The 18,104-nt window shown below is 34.4% G+C and overlaps 1 protein-coding gene across 1 annotated transcript in view; it reads right to left on the bottom strand.

Moving 5' to 3' along the window:
• Positions 1 to 2,020: 2,020 nt before the first annotated feature.
• sec14l8 (SEC14-like lipid binding 8) overlaps positions 2,021 to 18,104 on the bottom strand; it is a 38,728-nt gene continuing 22,644 nt past the window's right edge. The window contains exons 9-12 of the mRNA XM_056457420.1: positions 17,777 to 17,883; positions 8,176 to 8,315; positions 5,385 to 5,554; positions 2,021 to 3,364 (exon numbers count right to left, since the gene is read on the bottom strand). Coding sequence (XP_056313395.1) covers positions 3,261 to 3,364; positions 5,385 to 5,554; positions 8,176 to 8,315; positions 17,777 to 17,883 — 521 coding nt within the window. The 3' untranslated portion in view covers positions 2,021 to 3,260. The remainder of the gene's footprint in view (positions 3,365 to 5,384; positions 5,555 to 8,175; positions 8,316 to 17,776; positions 17,884 to 18,104) is intronic.

Below are 18,104 nucleotides of genomic sequence, written 5' to 3'. Positions count from 1 at the left end.
ATTGTACATTGCAAAACAAATAGAATTCTGAAATGGGAATTTTATTGACCAAAATAAAATCAAATCAATGGTTTTATTCAGCAAGGACACTATAAACTAATACAAATTTAAGTAGTCACGAAAAGATTTATGTTATAATTAAATGTTGTTCATTGGAACTTAATCAGCTTAAATCAACTTATTTTCTGACAAATAACATCTCACTGAGCAACAAAAAAGAGAGTTAAAGAGTTAAAATGTTTTGCTGTGATGGTTTGGATAAACATATGTTGGATAAATTAGCGGTTCATTCCGCTGTGGCGACCCCAGATTATTAAAGGGACTAAGCCAAAAAATAAAATGAATGAATGAAGAGTTAAAATAGATAAATAGGTAAAATAGGTATATAGTTTAATAGGTCAAATTCTGGCATCATTCACTGACCCTTTACTTGCTCCAAACCTGTTTGAGTTTCTTTAATCTGTTGAACACAAAACAAGATATTTTGAAGAAAGCTGAAAACCTGTAAGAATTACCTTCAATAACAGGAAATGCAAACACTATGAAAGTCAATGGTTATTCAGATTCTTTTACAATACTTTCCAGTGTTCATGATTACAGTATATTGTTTATTTTTTGGTGAACTTTTCTTTTAAATTCTTTATATATAAAATAGTCATGTGTTTATGTTTGAGAATAGTTTTGTTTGAATTTTTAGACAACACAATACCCATGATGAAAAGTAAAGAAATTAATATTTGGTGGAATTGAAATGAAAATAATAATAATAATAATTGTATTTCATTATATATACACTACCTGACAGAACTCTTATCGTCAATTTCAGTTGTAAGAGCAACAAATAATAACTTGACATCTAGTTGATCATTTGGAAAAGTGTCAGAAAGTAGATTTTTCAGATGAATCATCGGTTGAACTGCATCCCAATCATTACAAATACTGCAGAAGTCCTATTGGAACCCACATGGACTCAAGATACTCATAGAAATCAGTCAAGTTTGGTGAAGGAAAAATCATGGTTTGGGGTTACATTCATTATGGGGGCGTGTGAGAGATCTGCAGAGTGGCTGACAACATCAACAGCCTGAGGTATCAAGACATGTGAGCTGCCCATTACATTACAAACCACAGGAGAGGGCAAATTCTTCAGCAGGATTGTGCTGCTTCCCATACTTCAACCTCCACATTAAAGTTCCTGAAAGCAAAGAAGGTCAAGATACTCCAGGATTGGCCAGCCCAGTCACAAGACATAAACATTATTGAGCATGTCTGTGGTAAGATGGAGGAGGCATTGAAGATGAATCCAAAGAATCTTGATGAACTCTGGGAGTCCTGCAAGAACGCTTTCTTTGCCGTTCCAGATGACTTTATCAATCAGTTATTTGAGATGTATGGATGCAGTCCTCCAAGCTTATGGGAGTCATACACAATATTCATTCTTTTTCTACTGCACCATGACTTTATATTCTATACTGTACTTTATTTCATTATTAAGTGACAAGACTTTTGTCTAAGCAAAGTCAGACCTTACTGCCCTAACTAAATAATTAAAAATCAAGGCATGATCATATTTTATTTTGGTAAAATAAGTGTAATCTAGAGGCCTTTGTCTTTCATATAAGCCACTTCTGATACCAAATGATCAACTCAAAGTCAAGTTAGTATTTGTTGTTCCTAAAACTTTGATAGGCGACAAAACTTTTGTCAGGTAGTGTGTGTATATATATTAGATTAAATGGTTTATAAATTAATTTAATATTAATATAATATACTCTTTATAACTGAATGCATGTTTATGGTTATTAATGTTTTGGAAATGTACTGCATCTTATTAAATGTCAATAAAGCTACTTATTCTCCATCTGTCAGATTCCCTTTGTAATGACGCCCTCTAACGGACAGATACATATAACTACATGCGGCAATATAATACCGTACTACAGCTGCAATTACATACGTGACCAATAGATGGAGCCATCAGACAGGCAAAAAATAAAAATAAACACAGTAAAAGCAATCATTTTGCACGAATGTAATCTTTTTTACCAATACCAAAGTTCTTTAATCCACATAATTGCAATGAAAGTAGATTTAGTATGTTCATGTGAACTGGTAACTTCACATGCACAAACACATGCCATAAGAGATGAGCAAAACACATTAGTGCTATTGTAATGTCTATATTTGATTAGTAAATTAATCAAAATCAACATAAAATTACTCATAAGTTACACCAATATTTTAAAAATCAATAAAAGAGACATGAAATTCAACATGGTCATCACACTGACCCAACATAAATGCTGCTGCAATCAAATATGGACATTGTTATTGTAAACACAAGGACCTGAGGTAAAAAGTTCATGACATTAATGCAAATTTAAGGCAATCGTGAATTAAATTGGAAACAATACAAATAAAAACTTCATACTCTGCTGTATCACATTTGTGTGCATCAATAACAAAAGCAAAACATTATAATAATAATAATATAGTCTCTTATATTATTACACTGTGAGAGAAGCAAATTCTACAAACTCATCAGAGTTCATTATCAAAATGAACTGATTATCAAAAGGAATTAAACTGATTAAATTATCTAAATCAGTTAAGTGATAAGCACGTAAGGCCTTGCTGAATAATATACACTGAGACGATTTCAGTCTAGTAATTTGTTATACTTGATAAAGCACAGTTCACTGATAGGTTCAATGACAAACCCTTAATTTATATGTGATAACAGCTTCAGCTTAAAGAAATAAACACAAGGAATTACACTGGCATTGAAGTCAGAATGCAGATATGTTACTGGACAATGAACTTAAGGTGATAGTTTATGTCTATAAACTAGGTGATAGTTTATAGACATTTATAGGTGATAGTTGCCACCATTTATGCTTTTTTTAAACTGTTCAACACAAAGGAAGATATTCAGAAGAATGTTCTGAAATCTGCTATTGACTTCCATAGTATTTTCAGTTCCTACTATGGATGTAAATTTTAGAACCACTTGAGTGTAAGTAAATGATGAGGACATTTCATTTTTGGGTGTACTGTCCCTTTAAATCACCGAAAAGTAAATTTCATCCCACTGATCATTTGATGCAGTGATTGGTCAGTTCATTTATATGAAAGCAGCATTATTCTAGTCTTATCCTTTATTAGCTACAACAGATTTGTGATCAGTTTGTTATGCCTAAGAGCTGACGTTTCTTTATAATCTCAAGTTATTGGCGGCTTCTTTCCGGTTTCTGTCATTTCTAGTTCTCTGATTGGTTGACTTGACTGGGTAGGAGGACCTCCACTGTGAATTTGACCGTTTTGGACTGGAAGACGCTGTATGTGTTGTCAAATCGCAGGACATCTAGGAGAATGAAGACAGGACAGAAATTCAAAATACATGTTTAAAGCGGCTATATGTGTGGTTTTGTGTTTGTTTGTATTAATGTCAATACATGAACCGCTTGTAACAACCCTTTAAAACATTTTCTATGACTTGCTTGGTTGTCTGAAGCTGAGTTTCCATCTTAACGTGAAGCAAATCTTTTCAAAGTTGAAAAAAAAACCTACAAATGTGAATGAGGTGCATTTCCATCAAGATGTTAGAGTGGCTGACAGTAGTATTGGTAACCTAGCAACCACAAGTAAACAAGTCAACTATAAAGGAGACAAATGGCTGTAATGTTCAGTACTTCAGAGTTTATTCTGCAAATGTGTTGATGCCTCTTAAGACTTTTTTCCATGACTTCAAATGTGTTTCCATCTTTCATTATTTGTTCTAACCCTTTTCGGCACAAGTCCAAAACCACCTAAAGCAAGCGTAAAAACATTTTTGTATTTGAAATTTGCCATTTTCATCAGTCGCACACATTAACACAGGGTGATGAAATCCCACCTTGTGAAAGCCTATAGACTGGTTTCAAACTATAGTTTTACACTGTGAATAAAATAATGAGACCACTAAAAAATTAAGGATGAGAGAGCTCCTGGATTTCATCTAAAATATCTTCATTTGTGTTTTCTGAGGTCTCAGGAGATTAGAACAACCCGAGGGTGAGTATTGAATAACAGAATTCTGTTTTTTTGTTGAACTAATCTTTTAAAGTCACAAGGAAATCAAAATTTCTGGTCACATTCAATGCCTTTGAGGTTTGGCTATCAGGGCCAGTCTCATTACCGCCCTGCTTTTGTCTATTCATTAATCTTCCTCCATTTTATTAGCATCGGTTCCCAAAGGACAAAATCATGCACCGCCCTTCTTTTTTCCTTCATTTCAGGACGGTTTTAATCAGATGTATGTCACAATATGGAAAAAAGGACAGTCTTAACTTCTAATTCATGCTGACTTTAAGTTGCTGGCTGCAATTCACTTAATGGCCACTGGTGTCACTAATACAGGGTGTGTGTGTGTGTATGTATATGTATATATATATATATATACATACATATATATATATACATATACATACACACGCACGCACGCACGCACACACACACACACACACACACACACACACACACACACACACACACACAAACACACACACACACACACACACACACACACACAGAGTAAGAATCAGAGTTAAATTCAATGCCTCTTAAGACTTTTTTCCAAGACTTCAATCGCCACTTTTCAGATTTTACCTGGTAACATTTTAGCTTGTATATTTATTATTTGCTTATTGTAAAATAAAAACAACACAAATTGCCCAATTCCAATACAGACTTCTAAATGTTTTAGAATTTAAAAACCAACAACCAGAAAATATTATATTAAAATATGAGTATGTGACCAAAAACAATTATCTGCTTTATCATAGGCTGAACTATCTGAAGTGATTTAAAATTAGGCAATAATTACACTTATATCGTAATCGACACAAAGATTCAACATAGTTAGGGCAGTTAGGGATTTAAAATAAATTTTAAATATCAAGTAAAATTTTCTCTTTATAAATTATGTTACGTTAAAAAAAATCCTGCATTTAACTAAAACAGTAGATTTGCCAAGTAAAAACGCTAAATCAATCTCTCCCAGCAGGTGGCGCCTGTTTCCTTGGTTTTCTTGGTTACCAGCCTAAAATCAAGTCTAGCATGAGTTTATCGATTTCATAACCAACACAGCATCCCAATATCTGATGATTCAAACTTTAAAATATAATTATACGTTGTATAATTATTAGAGTTTATTAATATGTTTAAAATAGCATTTAGGACTTTTTTATACACTTTAAGGGCCTTAAAAGTTTTATGAATTGATTTATCTTTCAATACATTTTAAGACCCTGAGGACACCCTGTAATAACTGAATGCTACGTAGAGCCTCTTTACTGTTTATTTCAATGAATGTTATACAAGTGAAAGCCTGTGACTCTACTTACAGACTCCTGGTTCTGGGCAGGTGAGAGAGCCGTCTTCAGGAACCAGGTGTGCATTGTAACGCTGATTCGGCACAATTTCCCTCATTTCACCAGCCTTCATCCTCTCTCCCATCTTCTTCTTCAGATACACCCCAAACCCAATATCTGCACCATCGCAGGAAAACTGCCACCTGACAAAGACACAAGTCAACTGAGTAAAGCGTCATCCAAACACAATATCTCAAAGTCTACTCAAATATTTTGAGAGATACTTATATATATTATTGTCTGTTACGATATGTCTTTTGGGCTGTCTTGTTAAGCACAGTGGCACTGAGAACATTATATTTTACACACTTGAGGCTCTTTATTTGACAAATATTTCCAATACTTCCACTTAACAGCAGTGGATCGATGGTTTGTAATGTGCACCAAACCAACATATCCATACAGTTCACTTGAAAACAAATATGTGTATCGTCACTATGGGTGGGAGAAAAAAAATTCATAGATGCATTGCGATTCATTCTCTAGTGAGTCTGAATCAATTCTTAAAAGTTCAGTCTATTCTGTGTATGTACATCAATGCCTATAGGCTGGTTTCAAACTATAGTCCTAGAGCTATGAAAGAATTACAGAGAGCGGTTGAAAATGAAGGACGAGAGAGCTTCTGGATTTCATCTAAAATATAGAAATAAATCGATTCATCAATGAAACGCGATTCTGAATCAATTCTCAAAAGTTCAGAATTGATTCCATATACAAATTAGATTGTGACAGTGCAGGCGAGAGCTAGAAACAGAAAAATAAAAAGCGCTGACAAGCACATGTATGCATGTTGCCGTATTCTCTAAATTTGGACAAAGATGGCATTGCTTCTCGTTCAGTGTGCGACTGGCTTTAGAATCACTAAAGAAAGCTAACGGTGACTTAAGCATTGGTTCTCAATTCCTGTCCTCCTCCCCCTGCCCTGCACATTTTGTATGTCTTGTCTTCCCTACTTAAAACACCTGATTCCGATCATCAGCTTGTTAACAGAGATCCACTGACTGATCTGTGCGTGTCAAATAAAAGAGACGTACAAAATGAGCACGGTGGAGAACCAGAAATGAGAAGTACATGATCATAGACACTGATTACAGCAGAATCGAATGTCACTTGTGGCTTGTGGTCTGTAAACATGGGCTGTGAATGAAACTGAATGTGTTTCAATAAATGTTTGCATTGTGTGCTTTTATCTTTTAAAGTTAGTTCTCTGTAGCTATGAACTAAAAGCATTTCTAATATAATTTCCAAAATTAATCTTTATACAAACATTTTTGCTTTAAAGAAATTTCTTTGTTAAAAGGTTATAAACAAAAAAAATCCAATGTTCTCTTAAAAGAGTTGTTCTTTATAATTGCTGTTGGACAAAGAAACTGAAAAGCCTGGTTAAGATCACAGTAATTCATTAGTGTGGTGTAGGGCCTCCTTTTGCGGCCAATACAGCCTCAATTCGTCTTGGGAATGAGAGACACAAGTCATGTACAGTGGCCAGAGGGATTGTGAGCCATTCTGCTTGCAGAATACAGGCCAGGACTTGATGCTGGTTGAGTAAAATGTTTCCTGACTCGCTCCTCAAAAACATGCCAAAGTGGCTCAATAATATTTCACTTTCATGTATTTGTAAAACCACTGTGTCACCAGTCTTGCTGTGTGTATTTGTGCATTATCATCCTGATATACACCACCGCTTTCAGGATACAATGTTTTAACCATTGGGTGTACATGGTCCTCCAGAATGGTTTGGTAGTCCTTGGTAGTAACGTGCCCATCTAGCACAAGTATTGAGCCATGGGAATGTCATGATTTTGCAGCCCAAACCATCACTGATCCACCTCCATGCTTTACTCTGGGCATGCAATAGTCTGAGTGGTACGCTTCTTTGGGGCTTCTCCACACAGTAACTCTCCTGGATGTGGGAAAGACAGTGAATGGACTTACTTTGTGTTTTAAAAGTGTGTTTTACTCTGTTCACAGCCCAAGATTTGGACTGCTGGCACCACTGAAACCGACGTTTGGCACTGGCACAAGTGACCAAAGATTTTGACTGGTCATATATTGACATGTATATGTGGAGCTCGCGATTAACAATTTTTTTGGAAACAGGAGCGTTAAGGTGCACATTTAATTCTGCAGGGAGTTAGCCAACTTGGGTTTTATATTTTTTAGAGACAATCTGGGTTAGCACCTGGACATCCCTTTCAGACAGTTTCCTCTTGCATTCACAGTTACTCCTGTTTGATGTGGTTCATCATTCTTGGTTGTATGCCGACATTACCCTGGAGACAGCGACTCTTGATACATCACAAAGACTTGCTGTCTTGGTCACAATGACAAGCACCAACAATTTTGTCTTCCTTTGAACTCTGATATGTCATCCATAATGTTGTGTGCATTGCAAATTTTTAAGCAAAACTGCTATTACTCTGCTAATGAAACCTTCACACTCTGCTCTTACTGGTGGAATGCACAATAAGTTAAGATTGGACACCAAATTTGCTGGTCAAATTTAGCCTTGAAACCTCCAACACTAAATTGGCCAGTGTTTCAGTTTCTTTGTCTGACCCCTGTAGATTCCAATCATAAGCAAAAGCAAAGGAACTCAGATTCTGGTTAAAATGTAAAGTTGGAAATATGTATTTGCATAGCTGAAGAAACAGGCAAAAAATAAGCAACAAAATTATTCAGAATCAGAATTGGATTGTAAAGTCCCTAAAGTTTTCCACCCCTAATCATGACATGATTATTACTATTCCTAAACGTCGCTCACCTTAGCGCACAGTTTGGTGCGATCAGCTCATATTCCATCTGATGGGACGAGCCTCGGCCGATACTCACAGACTGTTCATAGTCAACTTTAATGGAGTCTCGGACATAGTAGGACTTGGGAATCTCTGATCCGAACGTAATCTGAAAAAACAGAAACATTTGTTTAACGTGTGGTCAGTTGAGATGAGCTGGTAATAATTAATCAGAGGTGAAAACAGGAAAACAAAGGAGGAAAACTTACAGAAGCGTCATGAGTGCAAAAATGAAGGTCTGGCATTTTAGTGTTAGTAAAAAAAGACTTTAAGCAAACAGAAGGAAAAAATAGACAAAGAAAGCAGGCAAAATCAAAGAGGTTTTTAATGTGGAACACGTATTGCTCATTTTAAGATAAATGATCCTACATATAGGTTTATTAGTCTATGTTCATGTCCATCTACTTTGCTTTCTAGAGCTCAAAATAAATACAGTAAAGCAAAACAAGAATCATCACTGAATACAGTAAGACAACAAACAGCTTTACATGACAACATAAACATCAGACACTTCATAAAGAGTTAAGGTCACGTTGCCTGGAGTCACAGACCCAAATAAAAAGACGGTTCAGGGGGAATAAAGATACATAATCGTTTTCATAAACAGAAACAAAGCAAATTCAGACACAATCAATAACAAAAATGTATATTAAATCACTCAACATACTGTGCAACTTAAATCCCAATTCACATTTATAATAGAATATAACATAATACTCAAAAGGGTCATTTTTTTCAAGTTTATTCATATTCAAATTAGTATTCAGAAGTAATGCAATATATTGACCAATAGGAAACATTTTACAATTTTTTTCCTTACAAAACAAAATAATAATAAGCAGAACAACAGTTTTCAACCAATATAAATGTTTCTTGAGCACCAAGTTGACAAATTTGAACGATTTCAACAATTTGAACTACTTTCTTCCACCATTCCTTCACATCTGCAGCTGACGTCAGAACAGCAGAAACCATTGCTACTTCACAAACGTCACTATAGAGCTAGTGTTTGAATGATTCTCTAGCATAATGTCTAAAGTGATGACAAAACAGGTGATTTTGCTCACATTTTAAGATTATAAGACTGAACGGCATGAAATGCCATCAGTCTACAGAGATTTCCCAGTATTTCTCTGTTGCAATCGGGAGATCACAATAATTAACCCCGAAAAAGCCAGAGCAAAGCAAACACTACCAGATTACTATGGTATAAATACAGCACTACAATATACAAAAGAGAGAGATAGACTTAGAACGTCACTTACCAGTTCTGTAATGATTTGTTTGTCTGCAGTTTGAAACGTACGCTAAGAAAATGCTGTTTTTTTCTCCCTAAGGACTAATTATGCAGTCTCTGTTGCCATCTTGTAGCGGGACATCAACTGTCTTTACTCTGCTTAGTATGACAGGCTGAATCTCCAAAATTATTAATTACTCCGGCATTATCCTTATAAATAAACTGCATAGTTGCAATTTAAACAACTACATTCTCGCCTAAAAAAGCCTCAAAAGTAGATTATGTTGTCCAACAGCTGCATTATTTGTCATACTGAAGTCCTTTGCCTGCCACTAGTGTGGGGGGAGTAATATACAAGGGCGAAGAGGATGTACGAGTGCTAATATTTGTTTAATATTGTCTATCAGCCAATCAGATTCGAGAACCAGACAGAACTGTCATATAATCATATCTATCTATCTATCTATCTATCTATCTATCTATCTATCTATCTATCTATCTATCTATCTATCTATCTATCTATCTATCTATCTATCTATCTATCTATCTATCTATATATCTATATATAGATTATGGCCTTTTGATTATAGTAATATTTTAGTTTAGTACTGTTTTAGTTTCAGTCCTGTTAGTAGCACAGTAGTACTGTTGTTTTGCTTATTATTGTTATTTTTTGTAAAAAACTAAATTGTAAAATGTTCCCTATTGGACAATTAAATGCATTCTTTCTAAATACAACAAATAACCCTTACTTTTGAGTATTGGTTAATCAGTAAGGGAATATAGATGTATTTAGATGCAAACATTACATGCAGATGCAAACACGAAAACCTTGAAAAATGAGTATTTACTATCACATTTTTGGCCCATTATTACTGACAATTCTCTGCACTCAAAAGTATGTACATGTAATATGTAATAAAATAGAATTGGGATTGGAGCCACAGTCTAAAAACCCGCTCCATAAAACATCCTTGACTAAAGATATTTCAGTGGAAACTGTGATTTGTAACATCTCATGATCTTTTCTGTGCTCATCAGCAGACACGCAACTTTCTTGTATACTAGCTTCCCCCTTTAGCCATTTTCCATAAAGGAAGTGCTCTTGTGGTTTGCTTTAAGGTTGATTGTAGGTTTAATAGGCAATGAAACTGCCATCCACATGTTGCACCAGTGAGGAAAAAACTCTTTCAAGACAAAATACACTCCTATCATCTTCGAGTCTCTAGAATTAAATGCAGAAAACACAAACGTTCTTTGACTTGTGTGATGTCACAGTGCAACAACACTCCACAAAATGTGTTTTAATAAATATATGTAACAAACAAACAAATCTAACTATCAGTCCACTTTGAGTGTTCACAAAGTCTTCTGAGGTGTTTTAGCACTTCCAGTCCTGAAGAGGGCAGCAGCTTTACCTGTGTATCTACATACAGACACAAAACTCTGATTTAATTGTGGAGAACAGGAGAGGAGACATATATTTAACCCTCTGGTGGTCTACAATTCTACACTGTTTAATGTAACTGAACTGAAAATTGATTAGAATGAAATGGCATGATTCTGTGGTACTTCCTGAATCAACACACCCAAAAAAGGACTAAACAGTTTTAAAAGCAGTCACAAATGTGACCTGAAACAAATAGGAAAAATATTTTTCAGCCAATTATCATAACATAATAAAAGTAATTAACTCTGAAAATAAGCAACTAAGGAATGCCATATATGTAGTCAACATTTCTTTACATCTGTATCTCATATATGTATATAAATATTTGATGACATGAGCTGTGTGTATATATGGGTGATGCGGTAGCGAAGTGGGTACGCCGTCTCTGATCCGAACGCTTGCCTCACAGCAAGAAGGTTGCTGGTTCGAGCCTCGGCTGGGTTAGTTGGCGTTTCTGAGTGGAGTTTGCATGTTCTCCCCATGTTGGCGTGGGTTTCCTCCGGGTTCTCCGGTTTCACCCACAAGTCCAAAGACATGCGCTAGAGGTGAATTGGGTAAGTTAAAATTGTCCATAGTGTATGAGTGTGAATGAGTGTGTATGGATGTTTCCCAGTGATGGGTTGCAGCTAGAAGGGCATCCACTGCGTAAAACATATGCTTGATAAGTTGTCGGTTCATTCTGCTGTGGCAACCCCAGATTAATAAAGGGACTAAGCCGAAAAGAAAATGTATACACACACACACACACACATATATTGACTAGATTAATTTACAGGTGAAAGGTAAAGGTTATTGTGCTGATAGATAGCTTTTGGTACTTCATTTAATTTTTTTTATTTCAGTGTAAATATTCACAATATTCTCATAAGCATTTAGGGAATACACAATGGGCTCTATTTTAATGATCTAGGTGCAAAGTTTAAAGCACATGGTGCAAAAGCATTAAGGGCATGTAAACAGTTAAACAGACTATGTGCAGTGCGAGGATAAAGAATTAGCCTCCTCCATTCAGCCTCTTTACTTTACTTTTACTCTTTACTTTACTCCTTTACTTTCGTAGATAAGGATACAGTGTTATACACACTCCAATGAAGACATCAATTATTCTACATATTTAATTTTGTTTGTTAAGCGCAAAGATTTGATTCAAAACTATTTCTTAATTCAGTTCTAATTTCCAGCGAATAAATTGACAATAATAATTAAGTGTGGTCAAAAACTGGAGTTTTATCCAAACACACGTCCTATTCTTATGCTCCATATGGTGATGTAAATGCTTCCAACCCCAGCAGGTGGACAAATTTAAACTTGTTTTTATTAAAACAAATATAAATATGCAAATAATAAATAATACTGCTAATAGTACTAACATTACACAAATGCAGATTATCATGAATAAATTGAAAAAGCCCCCCCGAGATGAGGCATGCAGGCAGAGGTTTTTATATATATGTAAAAAATAATAATTTTTGTAACATTTTAATTCTTAAATTTTTTTCATCTATAAAGATATTTGTGCATTGCTGTACATCCTGTGTGTATTAAGCAATGTGAAAGTATTTGGACCTGCATAGGCTCATAACTAACGCTCTGCGCTGGACTTTAGAGCAGCCTTTAGTTGGTCAATGGCGCAATCTATTTCAGTTCCTCAAAATAGTAACACGCCAACAATGCACCTTAACACATCTCCTATTTAGACCGGCACACCCATGAGTCCACAAACTGACTATTTAAACATCATGGTGCAAAATGTGAAAATTACTGTTGCGCTGGTCTGAAAATAGCAACAGATCATGCCAAACACGTCTTGTGCCTTAATGCACCAGGTTTATGATAGGGCCCAATGAGATAAAGGTGTATGTAATATTTAAAGGGAAAATAAATTAATAATAATAAATACACACACATACAGTACCTAAATGCATACAAATGCTGCATAAAGATGAATATCAATTATATATTCATTGATATTCATCAGTACGTTTTACAAGAACATAAAATTGAATGTTTTTCTGCTTCAAAATGTCATCTTTAATTCAACGTGTTTAATGCTGTTCTTTAATTTTTCTGGAAAATGTCAATACCAATGTCTTTGTGAACAAAAAAAAATTAAAATTGCTAAAAAAATTACAAAAATAGAAAAACATTTATAATTTAAATGTGATGATAAATATATTTTATTTTGATAATGTTACTGAAACTATTATTAGCATTGAATGCCCTATTAAAACAAAATAAAGTTTATTATAGTATATCTATTGTATTATTCATAATATAGCATATTATATTTTTTGCTGTTGTAAGTAAGTAATATGTGTAAGTATGAGAACTAAGTAAGGGATAGCAGAGGGTTAAATATGTGTTATGTCTGTTTGACAGTGCTTTATAACAGCCCTTTGCTCTTCACATTGAGGATTTATCACAAACTGAATCATAACCGCAGCGCTAAGACAGATTGGAGGAGAAGATTAGTCCTGTCATGTGTTTCAAAGCTTCAACCTTGCCAGCTGATCAACCAAGTAATCAGCCTATGCAATAACCTGTGAAGCAATGCAACAGGCTTTCATCCAAATTACACCAGAGTATCGCAAGTCTATAATGTAGCGCAAGCATTCACTACTTACTTTTATTTTTTAAATATATTTATTATCTGTTTTTTGTCCTGTCTCTGTTATGCTGTTGTGCTGTAGAAGCTCTGTCAGCAAAACAAATTCCTCGTATGTGTGAACATACCTGGCAATAAAGCTCTTTCTGATTCTGAAGTAGAAAAATAAAGATAATTTGATATAAGATAAACAATCATTTGACTGTTATGTAGAGATGTGGTCATCTATGGAGGCTGAACAGGTTGACCCTGTTGCTCTACTGTATGGTAATGATATATTATGTGTGTGTGTATACTGGTATTAGGATAAGCAGAAAGCTGCTATGGGTGTGAACTAAAGTAAGATAACTACGCAAAAAATAAAATGTAAAGGCAAAACATTGCAGGCAAAAATACCTTTTCATACACCAGTCAGTTTTTAAAGGTGCCATATAATGCAATAATTCAATTCATGTTAAATGGTTCCTTGATATCTACATAGTAGGTATGTAGCGTCGGTAAGTGCAAAAACTGTGCAGAAATTGTTTTATATGCTAATTTATAACTACAGAAATTACTTCTAGAATGAAAAACTCGGTTTTGACCATATATGGAAGGGTCATGAATATTAATGAGCTCTGTTCTGACACTCTGCAGCTCAAGTCAGTGCCTGCTCTTTCTTTCAGTGTAATTCCTTTCACATACACACATACAGCTTCATGAACTCTGAAATGCACAACTGCAAAATAACCAAACTTCAGTTGTCTTTTTAACTTAAGTGGTAGAGAGGTTTATTTTAGCTAGCTTAAGTGGTAGAGAGGTTTATTTTAGCTAGCTTAAGTGGTAGAGAGGTTTATTTTAGCTTGCTATATTTCTGCCACCACATTAACCTAGTTTGCTCCTATCTATCTATCTATCTATCTATCTATCTATCTATCTATCTATCTATCTATCTATCTATCTATCTATCTATCTATCTATCTATCTATCTATCTATCTATCTATCTATCTATCTATCTATCTATCTATCTATCTATCTGTCCGTCTGTCTGTCTGTCTGTCTAAAGTTCAATCCTGCTAAGAAGTGTCAAGCCTATATCACCCTACAGGGGCGCTTATGAATGTTTATTGGGGTTTAGGGTTTAGTGTTAAGGTTTAGGGTTAAGGGTTTAGGGTTTAGTGTCTAGGATTATTTAGTGTTAGGGTTATTTAGTGTTATGGTTTAAGGTTTAGAGTCTAGGGTTATTTAGTGACAGAGATGTGTTTAGTTGTATTTTGTGGGTTTAAGGTATATGAAATCAGAGGCAGGACTTAATATCAACTTCTGAGTTTGTTTGTGGCCTTTCACTTAAGAAAAATCACAATAGGTGCTGAGTGATAGAACACATGATGTGCATTAAACACTTATATTCAGCAGTCTACATGTGTTTGTTGCCTCATTACAAACCTGTGGCAAACTTCACAATATACTCGTTAAACTGACTAAGCATACATTTAAACAGACCTTATGCCTCTTTAGGGGAAGCTGAATACATTTTTTAGTCTGTTTTTGTGTTCTGACGATGTGTAGTAATGTGATGAGATGCTCGATGCCTGTTGTGCTACCTGAGAGCTCTATAATGCTAGTCTCGTTTTCAAAATAAAAGTCCCATATAGTATAGTAGAAGCTTAAATACATTTTTAAATAAGGCATATTATTTTATTATTACAATATGACAAAATAATTTTTACAATATTATCATTGTTGTCTTTTCAAAATTGAAGTCCCACATAGTATAGTAGTATAGATGCCTGAATAAATTTAAAAATAAGGGAAATCATTTTATTATTACAATATTACGAAATTATCATTGTACAATATTATCATTGTAATTGTAATCTCTTTTTTGCGTTTAACACTGACTAAGATGTGCATATTAATGATAACATGTGGTCAATACATATAAATATGCACACGTAACACATATTTAATGAACTAATACTTATTTGCATTTCTAAACATAACATTTTAGAAAACTTGTAATACAAAAAAGAATTTAGCAATTTCTAATGGGATCAATCAACTGGGAAAGTATACTGATATCTATTATTTAATGTTCACATGCAGTGCGTTTGCTTTAAACTGAGCCACACAGAGCTGGTTGGAAGACATCAGCAATTTTGGAGGACATTCATTTTAAAAAAAAGCCCAGCAAATATATATATATAGCCAACTGTCATAAAAACCGTGATCTTAATCTTGTTCCACATTTTAACTTTTGCTGGTTTAACAGAAAGACTGAAAGACTGAATCTCCACATGAACTGCTGATAGTACATTTTCCACTGGGTAAAATACTTTTTCATGAGGTTTCACTCATTTTGGTTGTTAAAACTTTCCTTTTTCAATGAAAAAAGCCATTTTTATATTTATTTATTTTTAATGTTTTATCATGAATATATTCTATATCTATATTTGTATATTTATAATTCACAGTTTTTTGAGTTTACTGAATCTATTAGGTATTTTTGAGTAAAATGTTGTATTTATTTATGTAATTTGCTTTATTCATTTCTGTACTGTGATAGCAGTAAACAGTATATAGTTCAGATATAAACACTGGTGTTTATGGCAAACATCAGTTTAATGCAACTTCTCAGCATTTATTTAAGAATAATGATTTTTTTTTAATTGTCTTTTTGTAAAATGACCATCAGATATTTAGGAATATTCAGAAAATCAGATATTTATTATATTAAATATAAATTCTTAACTCTTCTGAAGTTAAAATATTGTATCTAAAAATTTATATAAACAGTTTTATGTATAATGTATCATCTAAACATTTTAGACAGTATTATTCAATTGCAAAAAAGCTTTTCTTTTTTTGAGTTTTTATCTTGTTTCTAATCCAAATCTAAAAAAAAAATCTTAAATCAAGAAGAATTTTCTAGATGAGTAAAAAAAATACTGCTTTATTTTCAGAAATAATAAGTCAAAACGAAGTGAGTTTTTCTTTAAAACAAGTTAAAGGGCACCTATTTTACCCCTTTTTCAAGATTTCAAGGCTTTCGTGTCTCCACAATGTGTCTGTAAAGTTTCATCTCAAAACACCCATCAGATTATTTATTAGACCTTTCAGAATACTGGAATTTTCTGCTCTAAACACAATGTGGCTGTCATTGTTGCCTGTGCCTTTAATGCTAGTTCTCCCCGCCCACCGTTCCCACATGCCTGTCAGAGTGTGCCTCAATCTCCGCCTCAGCTGCGTCAGATAAACAGCACAGTGACAGACATGAAGGAAGCAGATCTTATGTAATGTCTGTGAGAAATACTACAGTAAGAACTTTCCCAGTGATTATTTGATGTATTTGTTGTGGAGTTAATTCAAGCCTTTCTGCAACGATGAGTCTCACACAATGTCATTACAAAGCACGCACATACACACACAAACACACACAGCGCACATTTAACTTTGCACTGTTTTTGCAGGCAAATGTGACAGGACCTAATTTAAGCGTCTTCTTTTATAAGTGTACTGACTCACTCTTGATAACATTTGATGATGATTGATGATCACAGAGTGCTGAACAGATCTTTTAATCCGGGTTGAGTTGTGCAGGTCCTGTCTTGTTGATATGGCTATACGCGTTAATACAAAGACATGTTAATACGCATCTGTCAATCAAATCAGTGGGCGGGGAAACCGCACTCCTACATCATGTTGTGGTCGGCCTCAAAATGGGAGGGATTTAGATCCTATTTTAACGTCAGGAAATTTAAAAAAGGAGACTTATTTTCGTTATATCACTACAGGATGACTGTGGACACACTATACATACACAGAGTTCTGTCCAAATAGCTTCCGATATATGATTTTTATCATAGTTGCCCTTAAAATAATCTGTCAGTGCTGTAAGTAAAATAATGTTATTTTTGGTTTTAAATAAGTTTATTTTATTTAGACTAAAAACAAGACAAAACTCTAAATAAAAAAAAAACATGTGTTTGCAGTGAAGAGCAGTTCTGTTCTGTTTTTATATTCCTCTCTTATTTTCTGTAAAACAGCAAGACATAAGCATGCTAAACAGCAAACTCCCATATTCCTTCCCTCTCTAAATGACAGTACTATCTTGCTGACTTCAGATTAAACTAACAAACAGAGGCTTAGCTCATAATGTCTCGTGAGTTTAGCAACTTCCTTGTGCTAGTCCACTTAAAGGGGGAACTGAAGGCAGAAATCTGGAACTGTTACAGCTCAGCATCACCTTGTTAGTGAGTCAGTGTGAGAATGACATGTGCTAGTTTTCTTTAACTCACCCTAGTTCTACATTTGGGGTCTCCATCGGGATCAGTCAGTTTTCCTCCATAATACGCAGGCAGCTCCTCGGGGTCGATGTACTTCTGTAAAACCTCCTGCCAGTTTGCTGAGGAGACACACAGACGATTAATCACAGCTCACTTGACGATAATAAAAATTAAATGTGTGTGTAAACGTGACTCATAAACATCTGGAGAACAGCTGTGGATACCAACAACAAGCCTTAAAGGAACAGTGCACTTGTTTTTTGGAAACACATTTTACAATTAATGTTTTATCACAAATATATTATATATCTATATTTGTTTTTCTAAAATTCACAGTTTC

The sequence above is a fragment of the Danio aesculapii genome, chromosome 5 (assembly GCF_903798145.1).
Source record: "Danio aesculapii chromosome 5, fDanAes4.1, whole genome shotgun sequence".
Lineage (NCBI taxonomy): Eukaryota > Metazoa > Chordata > Actinopteri > Cypriniformes > Danionidae > Danio > Danio aesculapii.
Note: the sequence above shows the minus strand (reverse complement) of the source record. Positions and strands in the feature narration are given on the sequence as shown.